The following is a 26,339-nucleotide window of genomic DNA, read 5'->3' as shown; positions in this document are numbered from 1 at the left end:
AGGGGCAAGGATTTTTGCCTGTTGCCACTGCTTTATGCCCACACCTAGAAAAATGCTGACATGTAACAGTCCCACAGTACTCATTGTTGAATGAGTGACTGAACACATAATTGACCTGTAGCAGCTATGTAACAGCAGGTAGATCCATCAAAATATACATACACCATGGGAACCATTAAAAAATAATTTGATTTTTTATAGAAGGGCTTACCAAGAAAACAACTAGCCATTAAGACCATCAGTTATTACCTGAGTAAATGACAAATCACAAAATGGCAAACAGGTAAAAAAAAGTTCCCTTCCACTAATAATAAAAGAAATGCAATAATAATAATAAGAGGAGGAGTAATAATAATGGTAATACTCAATCCTGGCAAGGGTGTGGCAAAGAGAAGCACCTTCAAGAAACTCTAGTGTGAAAATAATTACTATGCATTTTCTAGAAAACAAGTCAGTCTTAAAAAATGTTTGGATATGTATTTATCCAATAATTAAACTTCAAATAATCTATTCTGAGAAAACAATATGAAAGAAGACAAATAAGTACAAAGATTCAAATTGCAACATTATTGAAGATAGTGTAGAATAAGCAGAACCCAACTTCCATGAATAACTTCTGGTATTATTCCCCATGCATTCTTCCCACTTCCTCAGAGAGGCTGCCCCTGAAGCACCTCTGTCCCATCCATATAGCACTCTCCTGGTTGCAATTTCTCAAAACACTGTGCTTCTTGCTTTCCCGACACTTATCACAATTTCCAATTATGAATTTCTCTTTTTATTGTCTATTTCATCCATTAGACTAAGTTGTGCAAAGGCAGGAGTCCTCTGTTTACTGCTGCAGTCCTCAAGTTACACCTTCTGGCACCTAATAAGTATCCAGAATTTGTTAAATCAATGAATAAGTGAACAAAACAGAACCTTACGTGGCCATTAAAATATTTCTGAAACATTGATGGCATAGGAAATGCCTACAATATGATATTACTAGGAAAAACAAAATTCACGTCCAGTATTAACTCAACTACTTAAAAATGCATAGAAAGAAACACACGGGAAGAAAATTTTCCATAATATTAACTCTGGGCTGGATGCTAAAAATATAAGTACAATTACTTTCTTCTTCATATTTTTCTATATTCAAAGTTTTTGACAAGGGGTATATATTATTTCTATAATAAAATAAGACATAAAACCTAGAGGAAACCGCATGAGCAGAAGAAGGGATGGAGAGAGGAAAACAGAGAAGTGCAGAGAGCATCAGGAGAGGACACGGGCCAGCCACTGCAGAGCAGGAGAATGGGGCTGGGATGGGGCGCTCAAGACGTGTGAACAGCTGAAAAGAGAGATACGGCCACGGCTGTACTGCAGAAAGGTCTCCCTGACACACTACAGCCCGGAGGCCAAACCCAGCCCGCTACAGGTATACCTCATTTTACCACACTTCACAGGTACTGCGTTTTTTACAAATTGAAGGTTTGAGGCAACCCTGCCTCCAGCGAGTCTGTCGGCACCATTTTTCCAACAGCATTTGCTCACGTTGTGTTGCTGGTGTCACATTTTGGTAATTCTCATGATATTTCAAACTTTTAAATTATTATTATGCTTGTTATACCGATCTGTGATCAGTCATCTCTAACGTTACTACCACGACTTGCTGAAGGCTCAGATGATGGTTAGGATTTTTTATAAATAAAATATTTTTTAATTAAGGTGGATACATTGTTTTTGTAGACATAATGCTATGGCACACTTAACAGACTCCAGTATAGCGTGAACATAACTTTTACATGTGCTGGGAAACCAAAAACTCGTATGACTCTCTTTATTGCAATATTTGCTCCACTGCAGTGGTCTGGAACCAGAACTGCAGGCACACCCAAGGTGTGCCTGTATGTTTTTGTAAAATAAGTTGTGTTGAAACACAGCTGCACCCACACATTCACGGACTGTCTATGGCTACTTTCATGCTAAGTAATTACAATACAGACCATTATGGCCCAGAAGGCCTAAAATATTTACTATCTGGCCCTTTCTGAACCCTAGTCTATAGGATGTATCAGAGAAAGTACGTGTATAGGAGAAACTACAAGAAATGAGGTGGTGGTCACAAGGGCCATCGTTTTGAGGGTGACATGGAGAATGACAGTTGCAGATAGATGAGTCTTGACAAATGTCTGTATCTACAATCAGATGGAAGAACAGAAAAAAGGCTCTTTTAAAGAAGGAGAGGCATTCATACCTTAGACAGTTACCATCACTTTATGCGATTACTATTTAAAAGTACAGCAGGAAAAAGCAGTCCCTGTGGCATTGGTTACCTGCAGGGTCGGAACTGTAGAGGCTGGCAGCTGCCGCTATGGTTCCCGGTGGGTGAATGGCACTCGCTGAAGACCTCTGGCTCGCGATCAGGATCCTGCTCTTGGCAGATGGTAAACGTGACATCGCACCCAATCCCAACTGGGGCTTAAGGAGCATGGCCGATCGATAGAAAGTTGGAGGAACTTCGTAGTGAGTATAGGGAGGAGAACAAAATTCTTCTTTTCCAGGGCGTTCTGTAACCTATGGTAAATGACAAGAAGCTCATTCAGAGAACCGCACATCACAGGATGAGTGCTGAACCTGGTCCGGAGACCAAGGCTCCAACAGTGACCACTCTGGAACCACTGAGCTGCTTCATCACCCATGTGTTACCTTCTCTGGGCCCAATGTCTTCATCTCTAAGTTGACAACAATTGGATGATCCCTTAGGTCTATGCTGGTTTTAATACCCTATGAATCTACATATCGCTGGGAGGAAAAAGAATTCCCTCCAACAGATTTTTAAATTTGATCACTACAAAATCACTGGAATTTATGCAAGTAGTTAATCTATAAACGGAAAACGTCAATGACGCAAGGAAAGTATTTAGCAAATGTTCACGGAACTATGACAGTCTCATTATTCCTAAGGAGAAAAGGCACAGTTTTCCTGGTGGCCTAGTCTTACAATAAGTTGATGAACCTTATCAATTTATGTTAAGTATTAGGCTACTTAGGAAATAAAATATGCGTTGTTAATGAGGGGGAAAAGGTTATTTGGAAGAATAGAGAAGTTAATGGAAAGATGTGTTTTCAGGCTTCTACATTCTTTTTACATAATTAAAAATGAGAGACTGTGAATTACCTCTGCTTGTCTTCCCTAGTAAGGTGTTGCCTCCAGGAATGTCTGAGCAAGTTTCACTAGAATGGAAGTTTTGGGGCAGAGTCTTGCTGACTGCTGAATTCATAGCACCTAGAACAATGTCTAGCACAGAGCTGAAATCAACAAACATCTATTAAATAAAGGAATCATGTTTCATTCTTTCCTGAATCTAACAACATAACATCATGTTACTGTTGCCTGTGATTAACAGTTTGGATTAGAATACAATTGATGGCTACCTTTTATATATGCAATTCTGTACTCACAAAGCCTGTTCATAGTATCAGTGTTTCTTCATGTTAAAAAAAAAAAAAAAAAGACAACGAAATAATCTTATTTCCTTTAAGATAAAAAAAACGTGCCAGAGGCTATGTATGAAAAGGCATAGATGTCAACTAACTCTGCTCTAAATCATAATACATGTTACGTGTCAGACCTCTATGCAGGAATCACAGGCATTTAACAATATTCTTTAATAGGGGTATAAAGCTTTGATCCAGGCTGTTGAAGAGATAAACCCTTAATTTAATACTCTTTTAATGATGAAATAGATAAGAAGTTCTCCTTAAATTGACGTTATTGAAACAGAAGATGAGGCCTTTAAAGTTTTATCATAATCACATTGTAAAACATGCGTGATTGCTGTAGTACGTAGATGGAACTCAGGCCCCAGCAAATTATATTCCTGTGAAAGTACATCTGCTCTCTGATAAAATTTTTACCATTTTCTACTTACTCTCTTACTGTCAATCTTTGGTTTTTCTATTATACTCATATTTGCTCAATTTTTTTTTATTTTAGTGTCTTAAGTGTTTTGTGTCACTGCTCACTGCTGTTAGCAGGTGCTCCCATGAAGAAATTATTATCATTTCTAACCTACATCTATCAGGATTTTAGGATTGCAAGGTCTTCTCTTAGTAATTATTCTGTTCTTTCAAACTGTATAGGTTTCAGGGGTCAAAATCCATCATTCCATCATTTGAAAACGACCTTAACAATTTCAGGAACCTCGATGCCTGCCATTTTGTGGGGTAATTTGTCTCTGGTAAGATAAAAAATTCTTTGAAAAGGTGAAAAGTACTCCTTAGATGCCTAATCTACGCATTTTTAATAAAACGAGAGTCTACAAAAGGCTTCACACTCTTTTCTTTCATCTTTGACAGAACACGGCAGGTATCACCGTACAGTCATAAACACAGTGAGATTAACCCCCAATGGGTTTTTTCCCTCTTTCTCTAATGCAGTAGTTTTAAAGAAATAATTCTGAAACTAAAGAATCCTTGTGATTTCAAACAAACTCCTAAAACCCATCAAGGCACACACCACAAACAACTAAGTTCTTACTGGACTGTCCCTCTTCCTATCTGCCCTGTCCTGTTCTCAGGGGACGGCAGGCTGGGGAGACAATGGGGCAAATGCAGAGGCTTCACTGAGAAGCTACTGCAAGGAGAGGGCTTGTGACGGCTCACTTTGCCAACGTGATAGGCCACGTCACCCAGATACGTGGTTAAAGATTATCCTAGATGTTTCTCTAGTGCTGTTTTTCAGATGAGATCAACATTTAATTCAGCAGACCTTGAATAAAGCAGATTACTCTTCATCACGTGGGTGGGCCTCGTCCAGTCAGTTGAAGGCCTTAATAGAAAAAGACCTCCCTTAAAGAAGAGGGAAATCTCCCAGCAGATGGCTTTTGAATTTAAACTGCAGCATCAACTCTTCCCTAGGTCTCCAGCCTGCCAGCCCACCCTGCATATTTTGGACTTGCCAGTCTCCACAACTGCATGCACCAATTCCTTAAAGTCTCAACAGATAGAAAGATACATACATATACATACCTGTATGTACAATCTGTTTCTCTGGAGAGCTCTGACAGGCACAGTGTCCTACAGTGATGAGGCGGTACCAGGGAGGAGCAGCAGGGTTCAGCCCTAATCACACACCCGTATGCTGTAAGCACACAAGCTCACCGGGTCCTCTCACTCTTGCTCCCTTCCCCCCACTTACACCAGTAATTAAAAGGATTCCCGGGCTTCCCTGGTGGCGCAGTGGTTGAGAATCCACCTGCCGATGCAGGGGACACGGGTTCGAGCCCTGGTCTGGGAGGATCCCACATGCCGCGGAGCAACTAGGCCCGTGAGCCACAACTACTGAGCCTGCACGTCTGGAGCCCATGCTCCGCAACAAGAGAGGCCGGGATAGTGAGAGGCCCGCGCACCGCGATGAAGAGTGGCCCCCACTCGCCGCAACTAGAGAAAGCCCTCGCACAGAAACGAAGATCCAACACAGCCAAAACTAAATAAATTAATTAATAAATTTTAAAAAAAAATAAAAAGGATTCCCCCAAGAAGTCAATAGGAGGGAGTGTCCCAGAGGCCTCAGGATAGCTGAGAGCAGAAAGCAGTCTGAACAAGTCAGCGCATTTTATCCTCCTGGCATGACTAGACCCACGATGACCTTCAGAGCCACTTCTGGGGGCTGAACACAGGAGAGGGACTCTCTGGGTTACACCAAGTCACAGCTACAGGAGCAAAGGGCAAAGGCCAGCCCATTCTCCACTTGTGATTAGAGACTACTGCAGAAATGAGCCCAGCACAACCCCTGGGGCTTCTCTGCTCTATCCTGTAGCCTGAGGAGAGGACCTGGGCCTCGAACGCTCTGATTACAGCAGGAAGTGGTCCTCAGAGCGGCTGGCGCACAGTGGCCCTGCTGTCCCCACACCAACGGGGTCTCCCCAAATCCCTCAGCACTACTAAAGCTGCACACTCATACTGCCCCGACTCCTGGAGACTTGGGGTGGCTTCTACAGGATTAAGAATAGACAATATCCGGGGGCATGTGCATCTAATATAGACATTACTGTATATTTTATGGAGAGAGTGGAAGCAACAAAGAAAGGAAACATACACAAAAAAATTAAGAAGGGTCAAAGAGATAGAACAGTAACAGGATTTTTGCCTACATCTCCAAATAAAGTTTCTTTCACAATTGTGTTTTGCAGAGAAAAATCTAGGGTATCTTTTTGTTTGGGGGCGGGGGGAGGGTAGAAAATTACTTTATTTAATGAACTGTTACAAATGAAAGTCTCCAATGAAGTGATCATTGAACAGAGACCTAAAGAACGTGAAGGAGAAAGACATTCAGATATCTGGGAGAAGAATATTCTGAGCAGAGGGAAGTGCAAAGGCCCTGAGGCAGCAGAGGGAGAGAGAGAGTGGAGGAAGGAGAGGTGGTCGGGAAGTAAAGGAGCCAGATCGAGTGCATCCTAACAGCTGAGCATCCTATAGGCTCCAGCCCGTGTTCTGAGTGGCCTGAGCAGACGCGGAGGGTGTCAGGGAGAGAAACGATCTGATGCTGCTTTCCTCTTAATTGATCACTGGCTGCCATGAGACTGCATCCAGAGAAAACCTTCTTTCTGAGCTCTGGGAGCACAACTCGCCATAGCACCCCAGTACTGAGAGGGGCCACAGAGTGAGGAAACTGGGTGGGTGTGCGTGAGAATCTCAGTGCTGTCCTTGTTTTGCTGCCTTGGATGAGTGACTCAGAGCTCTCCAAGTCTGCTTCCTCACCTGAACAATGAAAAGAACCACAATCCCACCCTCCAGAGAATCACTGCAAGGATTAGTGAAGACCGGCAAAGATTAAATGTGATGTCATGTGGGCCCAATGCATAGTAGACACTCAACTAAATGCTAGTTGTAATTACTGTTCTGACTTAAAACAGAGCCCATGCCTAACACATTATTTTCTACTCACTGTGCTCTTGACATGGACGAATACAAGATTCTCCCAGAAGGGAAATACTCCCCCTCACAGGATGAAGTCTGACTAATTTGAACAATATATTTATTTTGGATTTTTTTCCATTGACCTAGAAGAATTATGCTCCCTTATTTAAGCAAGGAAGCCGGTTTGAATGCACACCTATCTAACCTTTGTGCATTATGTCAGGTAGAATTTAAATGACTCTCTTCAGACGTTAGCTCCATCTCATCTGATCGTCAAACTCTTCTCATCGAAAGTGTCCATTCGCCTACGACCTCCTCTAGCTAAAACCTTCCATTTCTGTACAAGCGCATCCATCAGAGTCTGCAATTTGCCAAGAGAGGAAATTCTGTTTTCACCATTCATAGAAAATACACAACAAACTTTAGGACGTTCAACTTATAGACTGTATCAGAGTGACATTCTCTTACCTCCTGTAAAAACTTTTCACTCATTTGACTGAAGGGGTGTCCCGGTGGCTTGATCCCAGACACCACCAGTCCGGAGCTGAACACCCGGGGCCTCTGCAGGTCTGGCTTGAACTTGTCATAGAGGCTGGCGGCCGGCTTCAGGTCTCCACCTGCCGCCTTCTCCTCTTTGGGGAGAGGCATGTTACACGAGGGCGGGGCGTAAGGTAGCCCCACGGGAACCAGAGACGCGTCCACCTGGCCGAGGGCCTGAGGGCTCCTCCGGATGTAGGTGATGATCTTGGGCCTCACGTGCTTGGGCTTGGGCATAACGAGGGGCCGGGGATCCGCCCTTTCTTCCGTCTTTTCAACCTGGGGGCCCTCCGTTCCCTCCTGTGAGGTGGGTGTGTCCTCGGGACGGGTGAGGCCAGGCTTGGGGATCCCACCAGGGCAGGGGTTCTTGTCAGGCACTTTCAGGGAAGCGTGTGACAACCTGGAGCTGTTGGCAGAAGGCGGGGCAGCCAGGGGGACCCCCGCGTCCACATTCAAGGCACCCAAGTCCGGAAAACGGCTGCTGGGTTGCACGGGCTGCCGGGCCACATTCACGGTTGTCTCTGGGTGGAGCGGCGCTGGGACTCCGGGAAGAGAATCTGCCCTTACTTGGGGGGTGCTTTCAGTCTTCACTGCAGTCTCTAGACGGTTCCTAGTCTCAGCAACGGATGTAGCGATCTCTGTGCTTTCCCCGGCTTCTGAGCTGCTGCTTGGAGGGTCGGGGGGCTCAGGGACCCCAGTTCCACTCTCTCCAACAGAACGATCTGAATTAAAAACCGTAGCGCCGTCCCCGTTCCCACCACCCAAAACCCCTCTCTCCTCGCTGGCACCTGAGGGCCTGCTGTCAGTCAGATCACCAGGAACAAAAGCGACGTGACCATCCCTGGGTGAAACGCTGCTGGATGGGGCTTCACCCAGTTTCCTAGCTGCACTTGGTGAACTTCTGCCCACGGGCTGATGCCCAGCAGCTCCCGAGGAAGCGGGGCTCGGCTTGGGGGTGGTCTGGAGAGACCCCTCCTCACCTCTCTTTTCCTGCTCGCCCCTGCCTCTTCCCATACCCGGCGGGTGGGGCCCGCTGTGTGCCGCAGCCGAGGCTTCCTGCTGTGCTCCCTCTGTACACGGCTCCTTTCTCCCTGGGGATGACACGCCATCCTCCTGAGGACATTCCAGCCCGTCCGCCTGGGTGGACTGGAGCTCCTGCGCGGCCCTGAGCTGCACACGTTTCAGCTCCATCTCGGGCTCGGGCTTTCCCTGACCTAGCTGTGCTTCTGGCTTCCTCAGGACGTCTCTCGAGGCTGGAGAGGAACTGGGAGCGCACTCTGGGTGGGCGGAAGGCTCTGTGCTCTGGGTGCTAACTTTGGGTACCTGTCCCCCATCCGGCTGGGTCTCTAAGGGGGTGGTCTCCTTGATTACTGAGGTAGATGGTTTAGGATGACGTGAGCTCTTTCCCTCTGAGGTACCATCAGCTGGAAGACAAGCCAGCCCTGGAGAAGGCGCTGCCCCCATCTTCTGCGGCCCCTCCCCACCACTGGGTACCGGACGGGGGGCTTCTGGGGACCCCAGCACTGCAGGCTGTGGAAGCGGCCAGGCCAGACCCCCAGCCCACTCCTTGGTAAGCATGTCCACTGCTACGGCAGAGCTGCCGGCTCTCTCCAGAGACTGCCTCCTCAATTCCGCATTGTCAAGGGTCTTGGCCAACTTATCCTTGGGAACATGCCGGGGAACGTCAACCCCCCTCTGAGCCGAAACCTCTGGGCTGGCCTCACCTGTGACAGTCCTCCAACTTGATTGACATTGTCCCTGAAGACCCCGAGGGGCCTGCAGGGGATCTGTGCCTCTCTCCAGCATGGGCTCTTCATTCCGTTCTCTCTGAGCCATCGGAGAAAATTTAAAATCCTTCAGGCTGGCAGGGCCAACCTGAGATGCCTTCGAAAAGCCCTGAAGGGGGTGAAACTCCTTCTGGACACGGGTACTACTTTCTGGCCCCCTTGAATTTGCATTTCCAATTTCATCTGTCAGGGCACACGTCACAGGCTCATCAGGAGAGGAGCTGACCTCCAACATGACGGGGTTGGCATTGGTGTCTCCCAGACTTAGGACGCTCTCATTGTTGTTTTTCACTCCATTTCTGTTGTCCCGTAACTCAGTGTAACATGATTTCTTAGGAGCCGCCGGGACACTCATTTTCCGGCCTTCAGTGGGGGCTGCCTGCCATGCAGTCCTCCTTAATGGAAAGGGGCTTCCTTCAAGCTGCTACCTGGTGAACAGGGAATTCTCAAGCTGCTTGTTGCCCCCTGACAGCATCACTGGGCGATCCTGTCTTCATCATTTTCAGAGCAGTTTTAAAACTGGGCATTGTCTTGATACACAGCAGGATGACTTCTCTGTTAGGTTCCAGCTGAACGAGAGCCAATTAGCCCATGAGACCTAGAGAGAAATAAAAAGAAAAGCGCGCTAGATTGACAGATATAGAGTCTCGGGAGAAAAAAAAAGCATGGTAAACACAGATTTATTCATCACTTTCCTACTATTACTTCATTCACTCAATCCAGGTACTACTTCTCAAAAGCCTTTTTAGACAGGGGCTCCTGCTGGCCAAATATGGGAAACTGCAACATCAAAACGATTCATGTTAGAAGTGGATTATAAATACACAGTAAATCTTAAATTTGTATTTTAAAAATTCACAGGTTCATACTGATACTGATTAAAAGGAGCGGAGGAGAAAGGAAGGCTCTTCTTCACAGAATACCAACTAATATACAAAAAATTAGACAATCAGAAAAATCACCACTTTGTATTCACCAGAGTAATAATTATCTTGGATGAGGGATGCCGATAGTTGCTAAAATCACTGAGTGCAAAATTGTTGGGGAACAGGATATTTACAGAATCTTAAAGCACCACCCTCCAGATAATTTTATTTCTTACAAAGGAAAATTTCATGTGTACAATGGAGAAAGCTGGTAGACACCATCAAATGTAACATCATCATTATGGAAAGTGCTATCATGTGATCCGGATGTTAGGGAGTTCTCAGGCCTCACATCCCCTAGGAGAGTATCCCTGCTGTAAATGTTCAACCTGAGTTTAATCATGAGGAAATAATCAGGCAAATTTAAATTGGTGGGCATTCTACAAAATAGCTGGGCTACACCTGCCCCCCAAACACCAAAGGACATCTGCACACAATGCATGATCCTTGCTGGATCCTGGAGTTTTAAAAAAGTTAGCAGAGAACACTGGGACAATTGAAGATTTAAATATGGACAATCTATTGGGTAAAGGTACTTTATCAATGTTAACTTTCTTGGGTGTGTAACAGTATCACAATTATACCAGAGATAATCTGTGTTCCTGGAAGATACATGATATTAAACATGACATGCTTTTTTTTTTTTTTTTTTTTTTTTTTTTGCAGTACGCGGGCCTCTCACTGTTGTGGCCTCTCCCATTGCGGAGCACAGGCTCCGGACGCGCAGGCTCAACGGCCATGGCTCACGGGCCCAGCCACTCCGCGACATGTGGGATCCTCCCGGACCGGGGCACGAACCTGTGTCCTCTGCATCAGCAGGCAGACTCTCAACCACTGCGCCACCAGGGAAGCCCTGACATGCTTTTTAACATGACATGTTGTCTGTAACTTACTCTCAAACGGTCAGCAAAGAGAAAAATGTGCATGTGTGTGTGTGTGAAAGAGAGAGAGAGAGCACACAAACATGGAAAAATGTTAGCAATTTGAAAATCCAGGTGATCCACTCGACTACACCTGCAACCTTGGTATAGGTTTGACACTTTTCAAAATAAAAAGTTGGAGGAAATTCTAGTAGCCTGCGAGTCCTGGATGATCCAGCCCCTACATACCTTTCTAGCCTCATTTCCTCTCATCCTTTCCTTTACTAGGCTGCAGCCACACTCCTCATTCCTCACGTTACCATGTTCCTTTCTCCCTGCTTCAGGGCCCTTTGCACATACCCTTCCATCTGCATGGAATATGGAATCCTCCCCTGACCTCACCCAACAAACTCCCGTTTAGTCTTCAGTTTGCAGCTTAAATGCCACTTCCTCCAGGAAGCCTTCCTGATCCACTAGATCAGGTCCTTCTATGATGAACTTTCAAAAACCCTATATTTTTACTTAAAAAAGAGAACTTCAAATGTGCTAGGCATCAAAGAAAATATTGTTAAATACCTGGCACATACATCTATCTATCTATCTATCTATCTATATGGCACTTAATATGTACTCTTAGCATGAGTGAATGAATCCATGACAAGATGAATGATGAAGATCAATGTTATTTCTGCCCTGATAGAGATTAAACTCTAATAAAGTATTTAAATTTCTACCAAAGTAGCCTCACAGATCATCAGTAAACCACTCAAGGCTAACACTGTTTTATCCACTACGGTGAATGCATTCATTAGGCCCTGGGGATGGGAGACTTTAAAAGTAACAAGGTTCTGCCTCGTACCCAATTCCCCCAGTGGGGAATCAAAGTGAACAGCCGCCTTCCACGCCTTCCTCTGCTTCGTGCAAACATGCACAAGTGCACACGCACATTACACGGGAGACTGTTACGTTTCTACCAAAATAGGTTACGTGGCAACCCAGTTGTCTTCCCTTCATCGTTTCATATGCTACTTCACACATTCAAAGGAGTGTGTGTGTGTCTATATATCCACACATACGTGTACATTTGTACATATACTAAACATGTACATGTGTATATATGCCATATATATATCTACATATATGTACATTTGTATGTGTCTATTATAAAACAAAATAACATAATAAACAAGAAAACCAAAGGACCGAAAAACCACCAATAACTTGCAGCCACCCTCACGCTCCTCTCCATCCCAGCCCCCATCTTCCCAACTTAACTTTTCACTTGACAGCCTCCCATGGGCACCCTTAAGAACCCAGCTGATGGAGCTCTCTTTTCCTTTCATTTGTTTGCATCTGTACATAAGCATGTACGTTTTCCATAAATGACATCATTTCCTATAAGCTGGGTTTTGGTCAGTTATTTTTTTATTTCCCCCTTCTTCCTCCTCCCCCGCCCCCCACACAAGGCACAGTGACATCCTGATCTAGGTCTTTCCATTCCTTTCCCCATGTTCGTAGAATCCTGTCCAAATACACACACCTGTGCACAGGTTTGCACTTGCATCTCCCTGCTATGCCGCACTTCCGTTCTGTCCCTGTCGCACTCAGGTCCTCATCCTCCCACCCCCTTCAGCCCTGGACCCTGCTTTCTTTTTCTCCTTCTCTGCCTTCTTCCAGGCCTGTCTTCAGTAGGCCAGTGGTACCCCCAGGTCCAGCCTCAAGCCTAACCAAGGTGCTGACACTCTGATCCCAGCCTCCATTCCCTGATACAGAGGGGAGTCTCAAAGCATCCATATTTCTTTCATTATTCAGTTTTCAAGGTGCTTTCCTTGTGCCTCTGGGCAGAAATACAAAAAGCATGTAGGCAAATCATTAAGACAGCAGTTTAAAAGAACACCGTGCTCTCTGGGTCGGGAAATGGGCGTCCTGGAAAGTCATGGAGAGCAAGACATTCCATAAATGTGAGCCAACCAGGCAAAGTAAGCATCTCTAATTCTCTGTGGGCAGAATTATAAGCATGAAGCCAAGAGCCCTCTTGGGTTTGAACTATCGAGGCTGGAAGAAGGAAATAAATGCATTCTTCTCAGTAGTGACAAACCAAACCGGAGCATTCAGACACCGCAATCCACAATGTGATTGCTAGAGAGTGACAAGCTGGTGTAAAATCTTGCTAGAAAGAGTTGTACCTTAATATTTGAGAATTACATAACAGATGTTCTCTGTCAGTAAACACTAAACATTGTTCATTGGGAAGAGGATGGAAAGCTAGAACCTTCTAGGGGCCGAGTATCATTCTCAGCACTAATACATGTTTGTAAATTTTAAGTTTTAAATTGTAATTACTTTTATTTAATTTTTAATTTTAATTTAAGTTAAACGATTTAATATTTGTAATGGCCTCCAGAAACAGATCTTCACATCTCCTTGCTTTTTTTCTCTCTCTCTCCAGGTAAGGAAATGACAACAGAGAGGGTAACATTCCCAAAGTCACACAGCTAAGATGTGACAGAGCAGGGATGGAGGCAGGAAAGGAAAATCCATGCAGAAAGTGGAAGCCGTAAAAGAAAAGCTGCCTATTGGTGAAATTATACAGATCACAGGGGAGAATAAAAGGAAAAGTCACTATCATAAGAACAAGGAGAGAAAAGCAAAACCAGAAACCAAAAAAGGACAGGAAGCTCACACAAGACAGGAAAAGCAAATTTTAAAGCCTTCTTCAATTATAAAAGGCAAAATTATATACAGGAGGTAATGTTGCCTGTTTCCTTCCCTTCTTGCACAGATTCACTCCTCCCCCCTAGAGCACCACTGTTTCACCAGAAGACAGTCACAGAATCTACACGGGCAAGAGGTTTTCTCTGGATCTGGATTTCACTCCAGGGTACTCTACTGAGATAAACATCCCTCCCACCCCAGCATAAACATGATCGCAAAAATCCAGACTTATAGGGCTTCCCTGGTGGTGCAGTGGTTGAGAGTCCGCCTGCCGATGCAGGGGACACAAGTTCGTGCCCGGTCCGGGAGGATCCCACATGCCGCAGAGCGGCTAAGTCCATGAGCCATGGCCGCTGGGCCTGCGCGTCCGGAGCCTGTGTTCCGTGACGGGAGAGGTCACAGCAGTGAGAGGCCCGTGTACCGCAAAAAAAAAAAAAAAAAAAAAAAAGGAGGCAAGTGTTTTAAAAGATTGAAAAAATACTGCATACAGCCTTCCTGAGCTGCCAGGTCTGCTGTGGAAGGCTTTATCAGTTGTGAATTTTCACATAAATATTCAAGCACTGTGCCTTTGAATGTAAAGGCAATTCCATCTGACTTAATAAAATTTAGTTGCCAAAGAAGCTCCAGCTACAATTCCTACCATGCAATAAATAATCCTTCAGAAGAACTCTGGGATACAGAAAAATGTATAGGCTATGAACCCAAAATGTAATGGTAAATAATGATGCAAAAAAGTCAAAATCCCAATTTTCAAAGTTTAGTTGACATTTTGAATGAGCGTATATTGAGGTCTATGATGTTCCACCACATTTAAAAGGATAGTTTTATGTGAAGTGACTTGCAAACATTTACATACAAGTCAATCGATTCACCTGCTTTAGAAAGTTTTGTGGTTATCACTCTTCTACGCTTTTGGCAATGGTAACCATTTAGGAATAGCCGGGCTCTTGGTCCTATTTCATATTATTTATTCATATTATTTAGGAATAGCTGGGTTCTGGGTCCTATTTCATAATGTTTATATGTTTCATAATGTTATATATGTTTATTCTCAACGGGTATAGGTATAGGTATAGTCTAAAACTCGATGCACCACAGACTGAATGAACTTTACAAGTCCAGTGTCACTGCAATATGATTAAAAGTTGAATCACTGGTTGGGGGATGATAACGAAATGTTCTGGGACTCTGTAGCTATCCGTGGTGCTGAATCCTGTGAAAACGTGCCAAATTATGTTAAAAATATAACCGCTCCATGGAGCCTGCTTCACTCTCCTTATCTATGTACATATCATGAGTAGTACATCACATTTTCTCTTAATGTATAATCAGAACTGCGTTCAGAAAAACATCCTTTTATTTCTTTTTTAGCTAGTAGAGGCTATTTTATTTTTATTTTACCTTGAGTAAAAAGAGTCAAGAAGAATATACACATAAACGAAATGCTCTCTTTCCCCCTTTATAAAGGGCCAGGAAAAGAGGTAACCTGACTTTTCAAAGGTTAGACTAATCTGACATTTAAGCAAAATATTAAACTAACTGATATTTTAAGTTTCTCCAATTAAAATGTTGCATGTTTCTCCAAAAACAGCCTCATTCGCATTTGCCAACAAAAAGCATTTGTCTTCTCCTTTAAGAAACAAATCCTTCCTTCTAGAACAGAATTTCACTCAGAAAATATAGGGCCTATTATATTTAATATTTATTTTGTTTTGTGTTTGTCTTAAATGATTTTTTCCCCAAATGGAAATACTTAGATTGCCAATTATTTGGAAAAAAATGGATCTTCATTGTGTAAAAAAAAAGTAAAAAATATACCAAAGTCCCCGACTCCCACCCCAAGAAACAGAGATTAATGTGTAGTATCCCAGATTTTTTTAATACTCAGGAAATGAGTATTTTACCTTCAGTTTTATACTCCGTGTATCTCAGACACCTCCCCACATAAATACATGTAATAAATACTTTATCATTTTTAATGACCACTTTTACCATAATTTACCCACCAATCCCCCATTGTCAGACTTTAGGTTGTTTTCAGCTTTTGCCTTTTAAAATAATTCTTCACAGAACACTGCTGAATGCATATCTTTACGGCCCCTCCCTTACCTCCTTACAATATATTCCTGAAGGTAGACTCACTATATAAACAGGAATGCACATTGGCATTTTAATACACAACTCTAAGCCCCGTGAGGGGTTTTTGTTTTGTTTACAGGCACAATCTGTGCCCAGACTATATGCCAGGACCTGGCACATAATGGGTGCCGCATAATTATTTGTTGAATGAATACATATTGCCCTCAAGAAAAAAGGTGTCAATCTTCCTTCCATCCCTCTATTTCCCTGCTTCCTGCTCCACCACTGCTCTCCCAAAACTCTTCATAACTCCAATGACCAGATCGTCTGCCATTCAAAGAGCAAAACTGTTTTCTTTCTTGCTTAGGAATCTTTTCCATTTTTTATTAAAGTATAATCTACATATGTAAATTTCACCCTCTTTACTGTAGAGTTCTGCAAGTTTTAGCAAAAGTAGTCAGTCTTGTGACCACCATGACCACAAATCAAGATACAGAACAGTTCCACGAGTTCCAAAATCCCCCCTTTTGTAAGTCAACCCTTCCCTGACCCCCAGCCCCTGGCAACCAAGATCTGATTTCTGTTCCTACAATTATGCCTTTTCCAGAACGTCACTGAAATGTCACTATACCGTGTGCAGGCTCTGTGCCTGGTTTCTCACACAGCACAGGGCATCGGAGATTCACCATGACCTGGGGTCTATCGGTAGCTTGCTCATTTCTACAGCTAAATATGATTCTGTGCTACGTACCACAGTTTGTTCATGCCTTCCCCAGTTGAGGGACATTTGGGTTATTTCCAGGTTTGGGCAATTATAAATAAAGCTGCTAAATACATTCATGTACAAGTTTTTGTATAAAACTGGAACACTTTTGAGAGTTCAAAAATGCTAAACCAGACAGAATGCCAAGACACCAAGTACAAACTGGACATATGGGCGCCCTCTTTAGAACACACTTCTCACCACCGCAGATGATCTGGTGCTGGTGCTTATCTGCCTGTTTATTATCTGCCTCCACTCCTCCTATATAAACTCCAGGAAAGCAGGCGACCGCCTCCCCACCCTCTATTCTTTTTTTTTTTTTTTTTTTTTGGCTGTACCACACGGCATGTGGGATCTTAATTTCCTGACCAGGGATCGAACCCGCATCCCCTGCATTGGAAGCATGGCGTCTTAACCACTGGACCACCAGGGAAATCCCTGTTCACCACTCTATTCTCAAGTCCAGAACAGTAGCTGGCACATGGCAGGGATTCAAAAACATTTTTTAATGGAATGAAGTTTGCTCAACACTAGGAACTTACTTTCCACACTTGAATAGCATTTACCATTACCAGGTGCTGTTTTCAGTGCTTTACTGCACTGAATCCATATAACAACCCTATGGCTAGAATTTACTATCTTGTTTTTACAGATGAAGAAACCAAAGCAGAGAGATGTTAAAGAACTTCTGAAAGTAAGTGGAAGAGCCAGAACTTAGATCCACAGTCCATGCTCTTAAGCCACCAGACTAAGCTTCCCTGAAATCTTCAATTTTTAAAGTTAACAGGTTAACAAAATCTTGTTATTTTATTTTGTTATTACTTTACGTCTACGGAAGTTATACGCCATTTCATATGATGTTTGGCTATCTGTATCCCTTCTTTCATGCTGTGTGTGTATCTCCAAAGTGAAATTCTTTTTAACCATTATTTTTAATGGCAAACTGAGAGACAAGCTATTTCCAGAATATAGATTTTATCAAGAGAAAATGAGATATTAGAATTTTAAGGACTGTTCGAGGGAATCAGGGCCAGATAAGAGACCTCCCAGGTCTCCCTGGCCCCCCCAGGTCTCTCCTACCTGAATTATTGGTGCCGTCACCCACCTCATGACCAAAGCTGGAAACCTGGAGTTTCCTTGGCCCTTTCCTGTAGCTCCATCCATCAGCAAGAGTGTATCAGATGGACTTGCACGGCTCATCCCAGCCATTCACTTTTCTCCATCCTCATTGCCACCATCATCTCCCATATAAGCTACTTACAAATCTCCCACCAGATCTCCCGACCTCCATTCTTGCTTCTCTAAAGAGCCGTTCTCACTTCACAAGGTGTCCAGAGTAACATCTTGACACATCAGTCAGATGGGGCCCTTTCCCCACCACAAACACACTTCATGGCTTTCTTGCTCTGACCTGTGTGGTCCCCTCTCTCCTCCCCCACACTCTCCTTCCTCACCATCCCCTTCAGCCTCCCCAAGGGCTTTGCACTGCCACTGTTGCTCCCTGGCACCCAATGCCGGGCTCTCTGCATAGCTGCGCCCCCCTCGGGCTCTCCTGAGGTTCATCCTCTGTCCCCTGTCACAGCCCCCACGGCTTCCTTCCCAGTCTGTCCCAGCTATTCCATGTGTTTATTCGTTCCCTGTCCTCCACTCCCAGTAAAACACTCTCCACAAGGATGAAGATCATATAAGCCCCCCTCACCATTGGTCCCCCGTGACCAGGAGGCTGTGCTACACACTGTGGGTCCTCAATAAACCCCAACAAATCTTTGTTGAATTCATGAATGTGGTAGCATAACTGAACCCTTCCTAATGTGTTTGGCTCTCTGGGTAATTGCCTCACCGAGCACATATTCATCACAGAATCACTGAGTGGGAAGGAACCGAGACATTAATGAGTTTAACCCTCTCATTTTCTATGAGGAAACCGCAGCCTAGAGAAGCTTCTGGACTGACTCAAAGTCGCCCAGCCACGACCTGTCACGGCAGGGGGTGGAGGGAAGGCCCCTCATACCCCTTCAAGGACCTGACAGCCTCAGGCATCGGGAAGGCCAGGGAAACAAGGGCTCGTGGACACAGGACTCGAAAGGGCTCTGAGATGGAGCCAACTTATAACCATCAGCCAATAAAAAACACAGTGCGAGGAACAGTGGGAAATAAATCCGTAAATGAAAGGTCCTGATCCTCGGAGAAACGGTAATCTGCTGAGGGAAAAGGGATATGATGTAGATGCAACTAAGAACAACGGTAATAAAGGCCAGGCAGGCTGTAATCGGAGATGCTGTTAAAGAGAAATACTCAGGACCGCATGATGACAAGGAGGCGGGCAGGAACTGCAGCTGAGAGGCTGGAGAAAACGAGGTCTTCGCCCCTTCTTGCAATGGATGAAGGGTTGTGTGTGTGTGTCTGTGTGTGTGTGTGTAGTTGTACAAGGATCCCAGCTGGCCGCCTTACACTCACATACACCAGAAGTACCGCGTCGTTCAAGGTCTGGGTACCGGGTGTGAGATGCTGCAGGCACAGATCCCCCTTTCTTCCCCATGATCCCTTCACCTCTTACTCCCCCAGTGGGGAAGGGCTCAGGGAAAGAAGCCACTTGGAAGCTTCAATCTGTCAAACACCACTTGCTCTCAAGAGCATTTCTGACGAAAGGGGGCAAAATAATTGCTAAAATGAGGCATGGGATTATCTGTGGATTTCATTCCTCCTTGCAATCCCTGTATTCTTAGCAGAAGAAAACTCAAAGAGTTATCCATTCTGGTGAAGGAAGACAATGTCATCATCCAGTTTAAAAGACTGGCAGTTTCAAAAGGTATCAAGAAGAGCTGAATTTGACCACCAAGAGTTGGTGATAAATTCCCTGCCATTACTTCATGAGACGAGTCAGAAAAGCTAATCGATCGAAGACTAATATTCCATCTACAAAATACTAGAGGAGACCCAAACTCTTCCAATACCATTAGCATGGGCTTGTGTTTATTAACAGGAGACTGAAAAGAGAGACAGGCTTCAAACCCAGATAAAAGCAGATCCTTCTTGACTTACAGGAAAGGAAGTGTATTCACACACAAGCGGTTCAACTGGCATCCCAAGTGCTGAGTCAGACGAGGTTTTGGTTATAGAGTTATGGAGGAGTGAGGAGCACTTTTTAAAAGACTGAGCTCCAATGTTCGTTTGCAAGGCACGTCCTGCCTTCTTCTCCAGTGGCTATCTGGCCTATGAACTCACACCTGGTTGCTGCACAGCCTATGTCACCTGCCTAGCACCTGAAGGCAACTGAGGACCCACTCTAAAGAGCGTCTTAAAAGAGCATCTCCTCCTATGCATTTACCTGCCCAAGTGTTAATATAACACTGTAATATGCATGAGTTTATTCCCTTCTTCTTCGTTTCTAACCACAAATGGCTTACGTGAATATTCCCAACAAATCCACCCTCCCCCTTTCTTCCCCACTAGACCTATGGCCCAATCTGCTCTGCAACGCGGACGCTGGGTCAGGCAGTTACGGGCGAATCCTGAAGTCTGCTCGAGCAGGTGGGGAGGAAGGCTGCTTCTTGGGGGCTGAGGCTGGGCCTGGCGGGTGGCTTGGTACAAGCTGAGAGGCAGGACCGACACCTTCTCAAACTCCCTCTGCCAGGCCCCGCTCGAGCTCGCTTCTCCAAGTGCGTTTATTTCAAAGCAGCAGGCGTGCTCGAGCTGCACACCTTGACTCTCTTCCGTGTGCCTCAGACCCTGGCAATGGACTTCAGCATTCGTGGTGGGTGTGACACATGACCCTCGCTGATCTGCGGGACTGCAGGCTGTAAATCTCAGGGACTGTCTGCTATCTGAAAGGAAGAGAGAAGTCTCTCTCACACCATCAGGGATAAGGTGAGAATCACCTTCAGCTCAAAAGCCTGCGCTGGGTCACTACAAACAGGGCTCTTTCAAACCACTTTTTTCCGGAAGGTGCATTTCCTTTATCTTTCATCAGAAGCATATAACCTTTCTTCTGTCAAATGAGCCAGATACCTAGAAGGATAAAGCTAAATATTTAACACCATGATGCAGTCCAGGCAAAAAAGTATGTAACAACCAGACAGCAAATAAATAAACTTCACGGAGACTGCAAAAAAACTACAATTAAATGGAAAAGGATATACATTCATGGCCCAGGGCCTTTTGTTAAGAGTCTCTGTATTTTCATTAGTTATACTATGTAATGAATAAGGCATTTTTGATCACCATGTTTGGAATGTCTTTATCTCTATGGGAGAGATAAAGAAATGAAGATAAATAGAAAAAGAAAAAATATATTCCTTAGTTAGGAACCAACTTGGCCTAGAAACATGCAAGAAAAATAAATGATCTATGCTGGGGAGAATGACTGGTTCTTCTATACAATCAAGCTGAATGAGTAATATTGCTTTAGTGAACTTGTATAATTCCTCCAACATTTCACCAAAACTTGAAGAAAAATAGAAAGAAAAAAAAAAACCCATAAGATTCCCAACAAAATTCAAGAATGCTTCCTTAAAGAGCAACATGGCGATGAGTATTTGAATAGCACTCAATCTACAATCCCAGGGTGGAAAGCTGGCTTGCTGGCATTTTCGGGATAGGTCAGGGGCTTCATGCATTGCATCTCAATGATCAAAACTGACAACTTCCATAAGCAACAAAAATCCAACACTCCCAGAAAGTACAAACCTGAGTAAGGATGAATTTTAATGGTCATGCTTTAAATACTTAAAAGCACAGTTTAGAAATTCACTCTTAAATAACATGAGATGCTCAAACATCCATTTTAATCAAAAGAAATACCATTAAGTCTCATGCTTCTCATCTTTTCAATAAAACAGCCGAAAAGCTAATTAGTCACTTTCATTTAGTGATTCACAATCACATCCTCGTACATGCATGACATGTGTGCGTAAGTTTCAGGCAGGCATGGGAAAGGGAGCCATGATGCTAACTGGCCCCCCAACGTGCGGCCCTGACAGCGTCCGGGAAGGCTCCTGACCCGTGTCTGGGGACTGCTCCTCTAACTGGGCAGCTCTCCGAGGCTGCAGGAGCACATTTACACACTGACTGTCCCCCTCCCAACCAGAGAAATAGGATCCAGGTTTCCCCTTCGGGCCTCTTCCGAACTAAGTATGAGCACAGCTCAGAAGGGGTGGAGACAAAGGCATCTCCAGGGAGCAGGCTGGTGTCAATAGAGTCGTGATGCAGTGACTAAATCAGGAGAAAACCTCTCTCCAGGCAGACAGGCCTGGCCAGGGGTCCTGGGAGCGTTTGGGGTGAGGGAAATGGTCTGCTCAACCCCACAGGAAGGCAGGTAGAGTCGCACCGGCCTGGAAAGACCAAGGCCTGCAGCCTGAGAGCCTGGCAAGGGAACGGGGAGACCTGTGCCAGGTCCTCTGATTAACGTGAAAGGAATAAAGTGATACTGGAAAAGTAATGGCAAACTCTCCGCTCCCCACCAGAAGCTAGGAGGCCAGAGAAGAAACGAGCAAAGGAGAGGAAACCCAAGGATGCATTGAAGTAGAAAAAGACAACTGATTCAGAAAAGAGGAAAATAATTTACTACTTCTTTGTACTGGAATTCCTACTACTCCTTTGCCTGGAATTCCACCTGCGCGAGTGTGTGTGAGAGCACGTTGTATAGCTCTTCAGCCTACACACTCTCAACACCTCCACAAGAGCAAAGGCATACACAGCACGACACATGGCTCTGGATTCCGATCCCACTCACAGGTAGGAATGGACAGCTAAGAATTACAAGATTCATAAGGAAGGCCTCAGATGAAAAAGAGACAAGGCATTAAAGAAAATACAGAAAACAGAAGAAACCTTTTTAAAATTTATGTTCTAATTTGCATACAATACAATCCACTCTTTTTACTGTACAGTTCTGAGTTTTGACAAATGCATAGAGTAACCACCAATCAAGATACAGAACAGCTGCATCACCCACTAAATTTCTCTCCGGTCATCTCTCATAATCAGCTCCTCCCCTACCACGCCCCACTAGCAAATACTGATCTATTCTCCATCCCTATAGTTTGCCTTTTCCAAAATGTTTTACAAATATAATTATACAGCATGTAGCCTTTTTTAAAATTGAAGTATAGCTGACTTACAATCAATCTTACATTAGTTTCAGGTGTATAACATAGTAATTCAATATTTTATAGATTACACTGCATACAAATTTATTATGAAATATTGACTGTATTCCCTGTGCCGTACATTATTACATCCTTGTACATGTACCCATTTAAATCCGGCTGCTTTCACTTGTAATATAGATGAATCTAGATAATAACACCTATTATTATTATTTTATTAATATAGTTAGTTATATTAACATTGTTAATATTAATATAGAATGCATATTGCATTCTAGATTCACTCATATTATCACCTGTATCAACAGTTCATTCCTTTTTATTGCTGACTGGTATTCCACCGCATGGCTGTACCACGGTCTGTTTACCCATCACCAGCTGAAGGACAGAAGAAAACATTTTAAAATTCTAATGAATTCCCTCAGAGAGAGAAGAGTGTCCATAAAACAAGAATAAGATGCTATAGAAAGGGACAGTCTGGGAATATATAAGAGCTCATAGGAATTAAAAATATGACAAAATGCAACAATCAATCAATAGAAGGTTTCAAAGATAAAATCTAGAAATTCGATGAGTCTCAGAAATTAGAATCCCCCAAAAGGAGAAACTAAGAAAGACAGAATAATTAGCGTATCAATGCAGGAGCTCTAAATTCTAATAGAAATGCAGGGGGGGAAAGAGAGAACAGAAAAAACACGAGAAAATTACCAAACAAATAAAACAAGAAAATTCTCAACACTGAAGAACGTAAGTGTCCAGATTATAAGGGCCTATTGAGGGCCCAGAAAATAAAATGGTACCTACTGCGAAGCACAGCATTATGTACCCTGAACGCACCAGGAATAAAGAGAAGTTCCAGGGAAATAAACGGAATCACTGGCAGCAGATCCCTGAACAGTAATAACAAATATATGAAGTCAGGGAGCAATCCTAACACTTCAAGAAATAATGATTTTCACCTAGAATCCCATACCCTGCTAAACTATCAAATCAAGCGTGAGAATAAATTCATTTTCAAACACACCTGTTTCCCGAACCTCTGAAGAATATGCTTCTGCAAAATGAATACATAAATGAAGAAGACAGGGGATCCAGGACAGGGGACCGAAAGAAAATCCCAAGAAAAGAAGGGCGGGGCCCAGGCCCAGAGATGCACCGGTTCAGACAGGAGCAGAACAGTAGGCATGGAAGGCAGACCCAGTAAAAAGAGGCAGCTGGTGGTCCTGCTGAGCTGGGACAGTTGCGCTGAGCGAGAGTGTCCTGCAGGCCCTTGGCACTCTCTTCGCCAGGTGATAGGGAAGGCTGTTTCTTCCTTGCTTGTCTCTCTAAGAACGAAGAGACCTTCCCAGAAGCACCCCTGAGGCCACCCCTCGCAGGGCCAGGGAACGGGGCCCTGGTGACTAGCTTGGCATCATCAGGAGTTACTGAGTCAAGTGGCCACGGGGTGGACATCAGAACAAAATCAGGCTGCGCCAGCGAAGAGGAAGAGGAAGGGGCTTCTGGGCAGTACCCAGCGATGTCCCATGTGGTGTTCACTAACCTTAGGGGAAAAGCCAAAGGAGAGAAAGGCGCCTAGTACGCCAGTGGGCCCGTCAGGAAATGTCATGCTATGTAATAATGTAAAACGTTTCTGCTGGTGTCCCCACATTTGGGAAGGCTGGGAAGGGAGGGTGCAGTCAGAGCTGACCTCTCCACTGGGTGAGGAAAAACCACCTGCTGATGTCCAAAAGGGAAACAGAAGCCGAGTTAGCGGGAGAAACAGCAAAGTGATTTGAAATTGGTTGCTCCAAGGGGTAGGATTTGGAATGGGGACGGGTGGGCAGAGGACTGCAGCTTCTTCTTCTAAGCCTTTTACCATTACAGTAAAGTAAAAGTTAAAACCGCTGTTTCTTATGGAATATTTAAAGAAAACTGAAGCAAAGTGTGAATTTTTTTATCATTTTAATGAAGATCTAAAGCTACAAACTCATCGAAAAAAATCTATGGAGTGATTTCTTGGCTTACATTTAAATTTAAAATTTACAAGAGCTGGGATTAACAGATAAACACCAGTATATATAAAACAGATAAACGACAAAGACCTACTGTAAAGCACAGGGAACTACAGTCAATACCTTGTAATAATCTATAATGGAAAAGACTGAAAAATCAGTTATATATATATAACTGATTCACTTTGCTGTACACCTGAAACTAACACAATACTGTAAGTCAACTATACTTCAATAAAAAAAGTATAATTAACAAAATATAGACAGAAATAATAAATGAACGAATCAATACATAAATAAATAAATAAATAAAATTTATGAGATCTGAGGAGATCGTGGTATCAGATGCACTGAAACTCAACAGACTGGCTGTTCGCATTGAGATGACAGGACACCTGAAGCTGTGGCTGAATCAGCAGGAGGGAAAGCACCGCGTTTCTGGTTTGCTCAGAGAAGAACAGACCCTAGGTTCACCAGCGGCCTGAGCAGGTAAAGCAGACAGCATTCTGAACTCAACAGGGGGGTTCTAAAGGAACGGAGAGCTTGTTAGGAAAATGAAGTGACAATTTCAGAAGAGAGTGGTGGATGCATGTGAATGACATTTTAAGATTCTCCAGCTGCCTTTGGAGTAGCAACTCAGGACGTTTCCGAATTATCCAGCACATTCTACTAGAAGACACGGCCCCCCTGCATCGCCACTGAAAGAGCTAATAAAGGTCTGCCTATCTCTGGGCCTCTCAGAATGCCACACGACTACCCTAAACATAAAGCAGGTCCCCTGGAATAAGGGACAGAAATGTGGCATCCTTTGCTTTGAATCCCGTCCTGCCGTCCTCTGCTGTGCTGTCACTCACCAATTTCACCCTGTTTCCTCATCTGCATTTTAATGCAGCTAAAAATAGTAGCAGCTTGTAGGGTTGCTGTGAGGACTTGAAGGTCTGTAGCACACCCATCACGTGGTGGGGCTTAAATAAATGGTAGTAGTATTGCATCACTGCAGTAAAAACACGTGCACAGACTCATCGCTACATGCTTGAGGGGGCCACAGAGGGGGTCATTCCCGCAGACGTAAGAACGAGTTCTGCTGTTGTTTGCTTTCGGCTTGTGCCTGCCAGAATCCAGAACACAGGACCCGAGTCTGTACCTGACTCAGCTCTGAGCATCCTCCACTTTTCCCTGCTCTCTACTCTGTCCATTCTGAGCCCCAGCCACGCCTCCCCTCTGGTTAGTCGTCACCCTTCTCTCTCCATTCTAGAATTTGCACAGCTCATCAACACTGAATAAATATTTAGCCTGTGTTCCAGAGACTGACTCCCAATCTAGGAAGGGACTGGTGAAAGCATCCCCTGGGCAGAATCTCATCTTTAAAAGAATTGGCTATAATCAGATAAAAAAAGAAATCGTTACTACAGGCCATGTGCCAGGACACAGAAATAGTTTCATTTTGGAAGAACAGATGACACAGCACGATTCCCTTCCAACACCATCTCCGTGCTGCAAGTTCCTGGAGAGAAGATGCTGTGCTCAGCAGAGTCTCAAGAGTCCAGAGAGGTACTTGGATGGATGAATACGATGTACTAGCTTAACAGGACCAGGTTAATCTGGGATAGGAAGGAGCAGGGTTACAAGACACTGGTATCACTACTAGAGAGCCGTAACACGCAG

The 26,339-nt window shown here is 44.2% G+C and overlaps 1 protein-coding gene across 1 annotated transcript in view; it reads right to left on the bottom strand.

Moving 5' to 3' along the window:
- MTUS2 (microtubule associated scaffold protein 2) overlaps nucleotides 1-26,339 on the bottom strand; it is a 415,310-nt gene that overhangs the window by 329,873 nt on the left and 59,098 nt on the right. The window contains exons 2-3 of the mRNA XM_032611616.1: nucleotides 7,378-9,831; nucleotides 2,322-2,562 (exon numbers count right to left, since the gene is read on the bottom strand). Of these exons, the coding sequence (XP_032467507.1) occupies nucleotides 2,322-2,562; nucleotides 7,378-9,588 (2,452 nt within the window). The 5' untranslated portion in view covers nucleotides 9,589-9,831. The remainder of the gene's footprint in view (nucleotides 1-2,321; nucleotides 2,563-7,377; nucleotides 9,832-26,339) is intronic.

This window comes from Phocoena sinus, chromosome 18, assembly GCF_008692025.1.
Source record: "Phocoena sinus isolate mPhoSin1 chromosome 18, mPhoSin1.pri, whole genome shotgun sequence".
Classification (NCBI taxonomy): domain Eukaryota; kingdom Metazoa; phylum Chordata; class Mammalia; order Artiodactyla; family Phocoenidae; genus Phocoena; species Phocoena sinus.
Note: the sequence above shows the minus strand (reverse complement) of the source record. Positions and strands in the feature narration are given on the sequence as shown.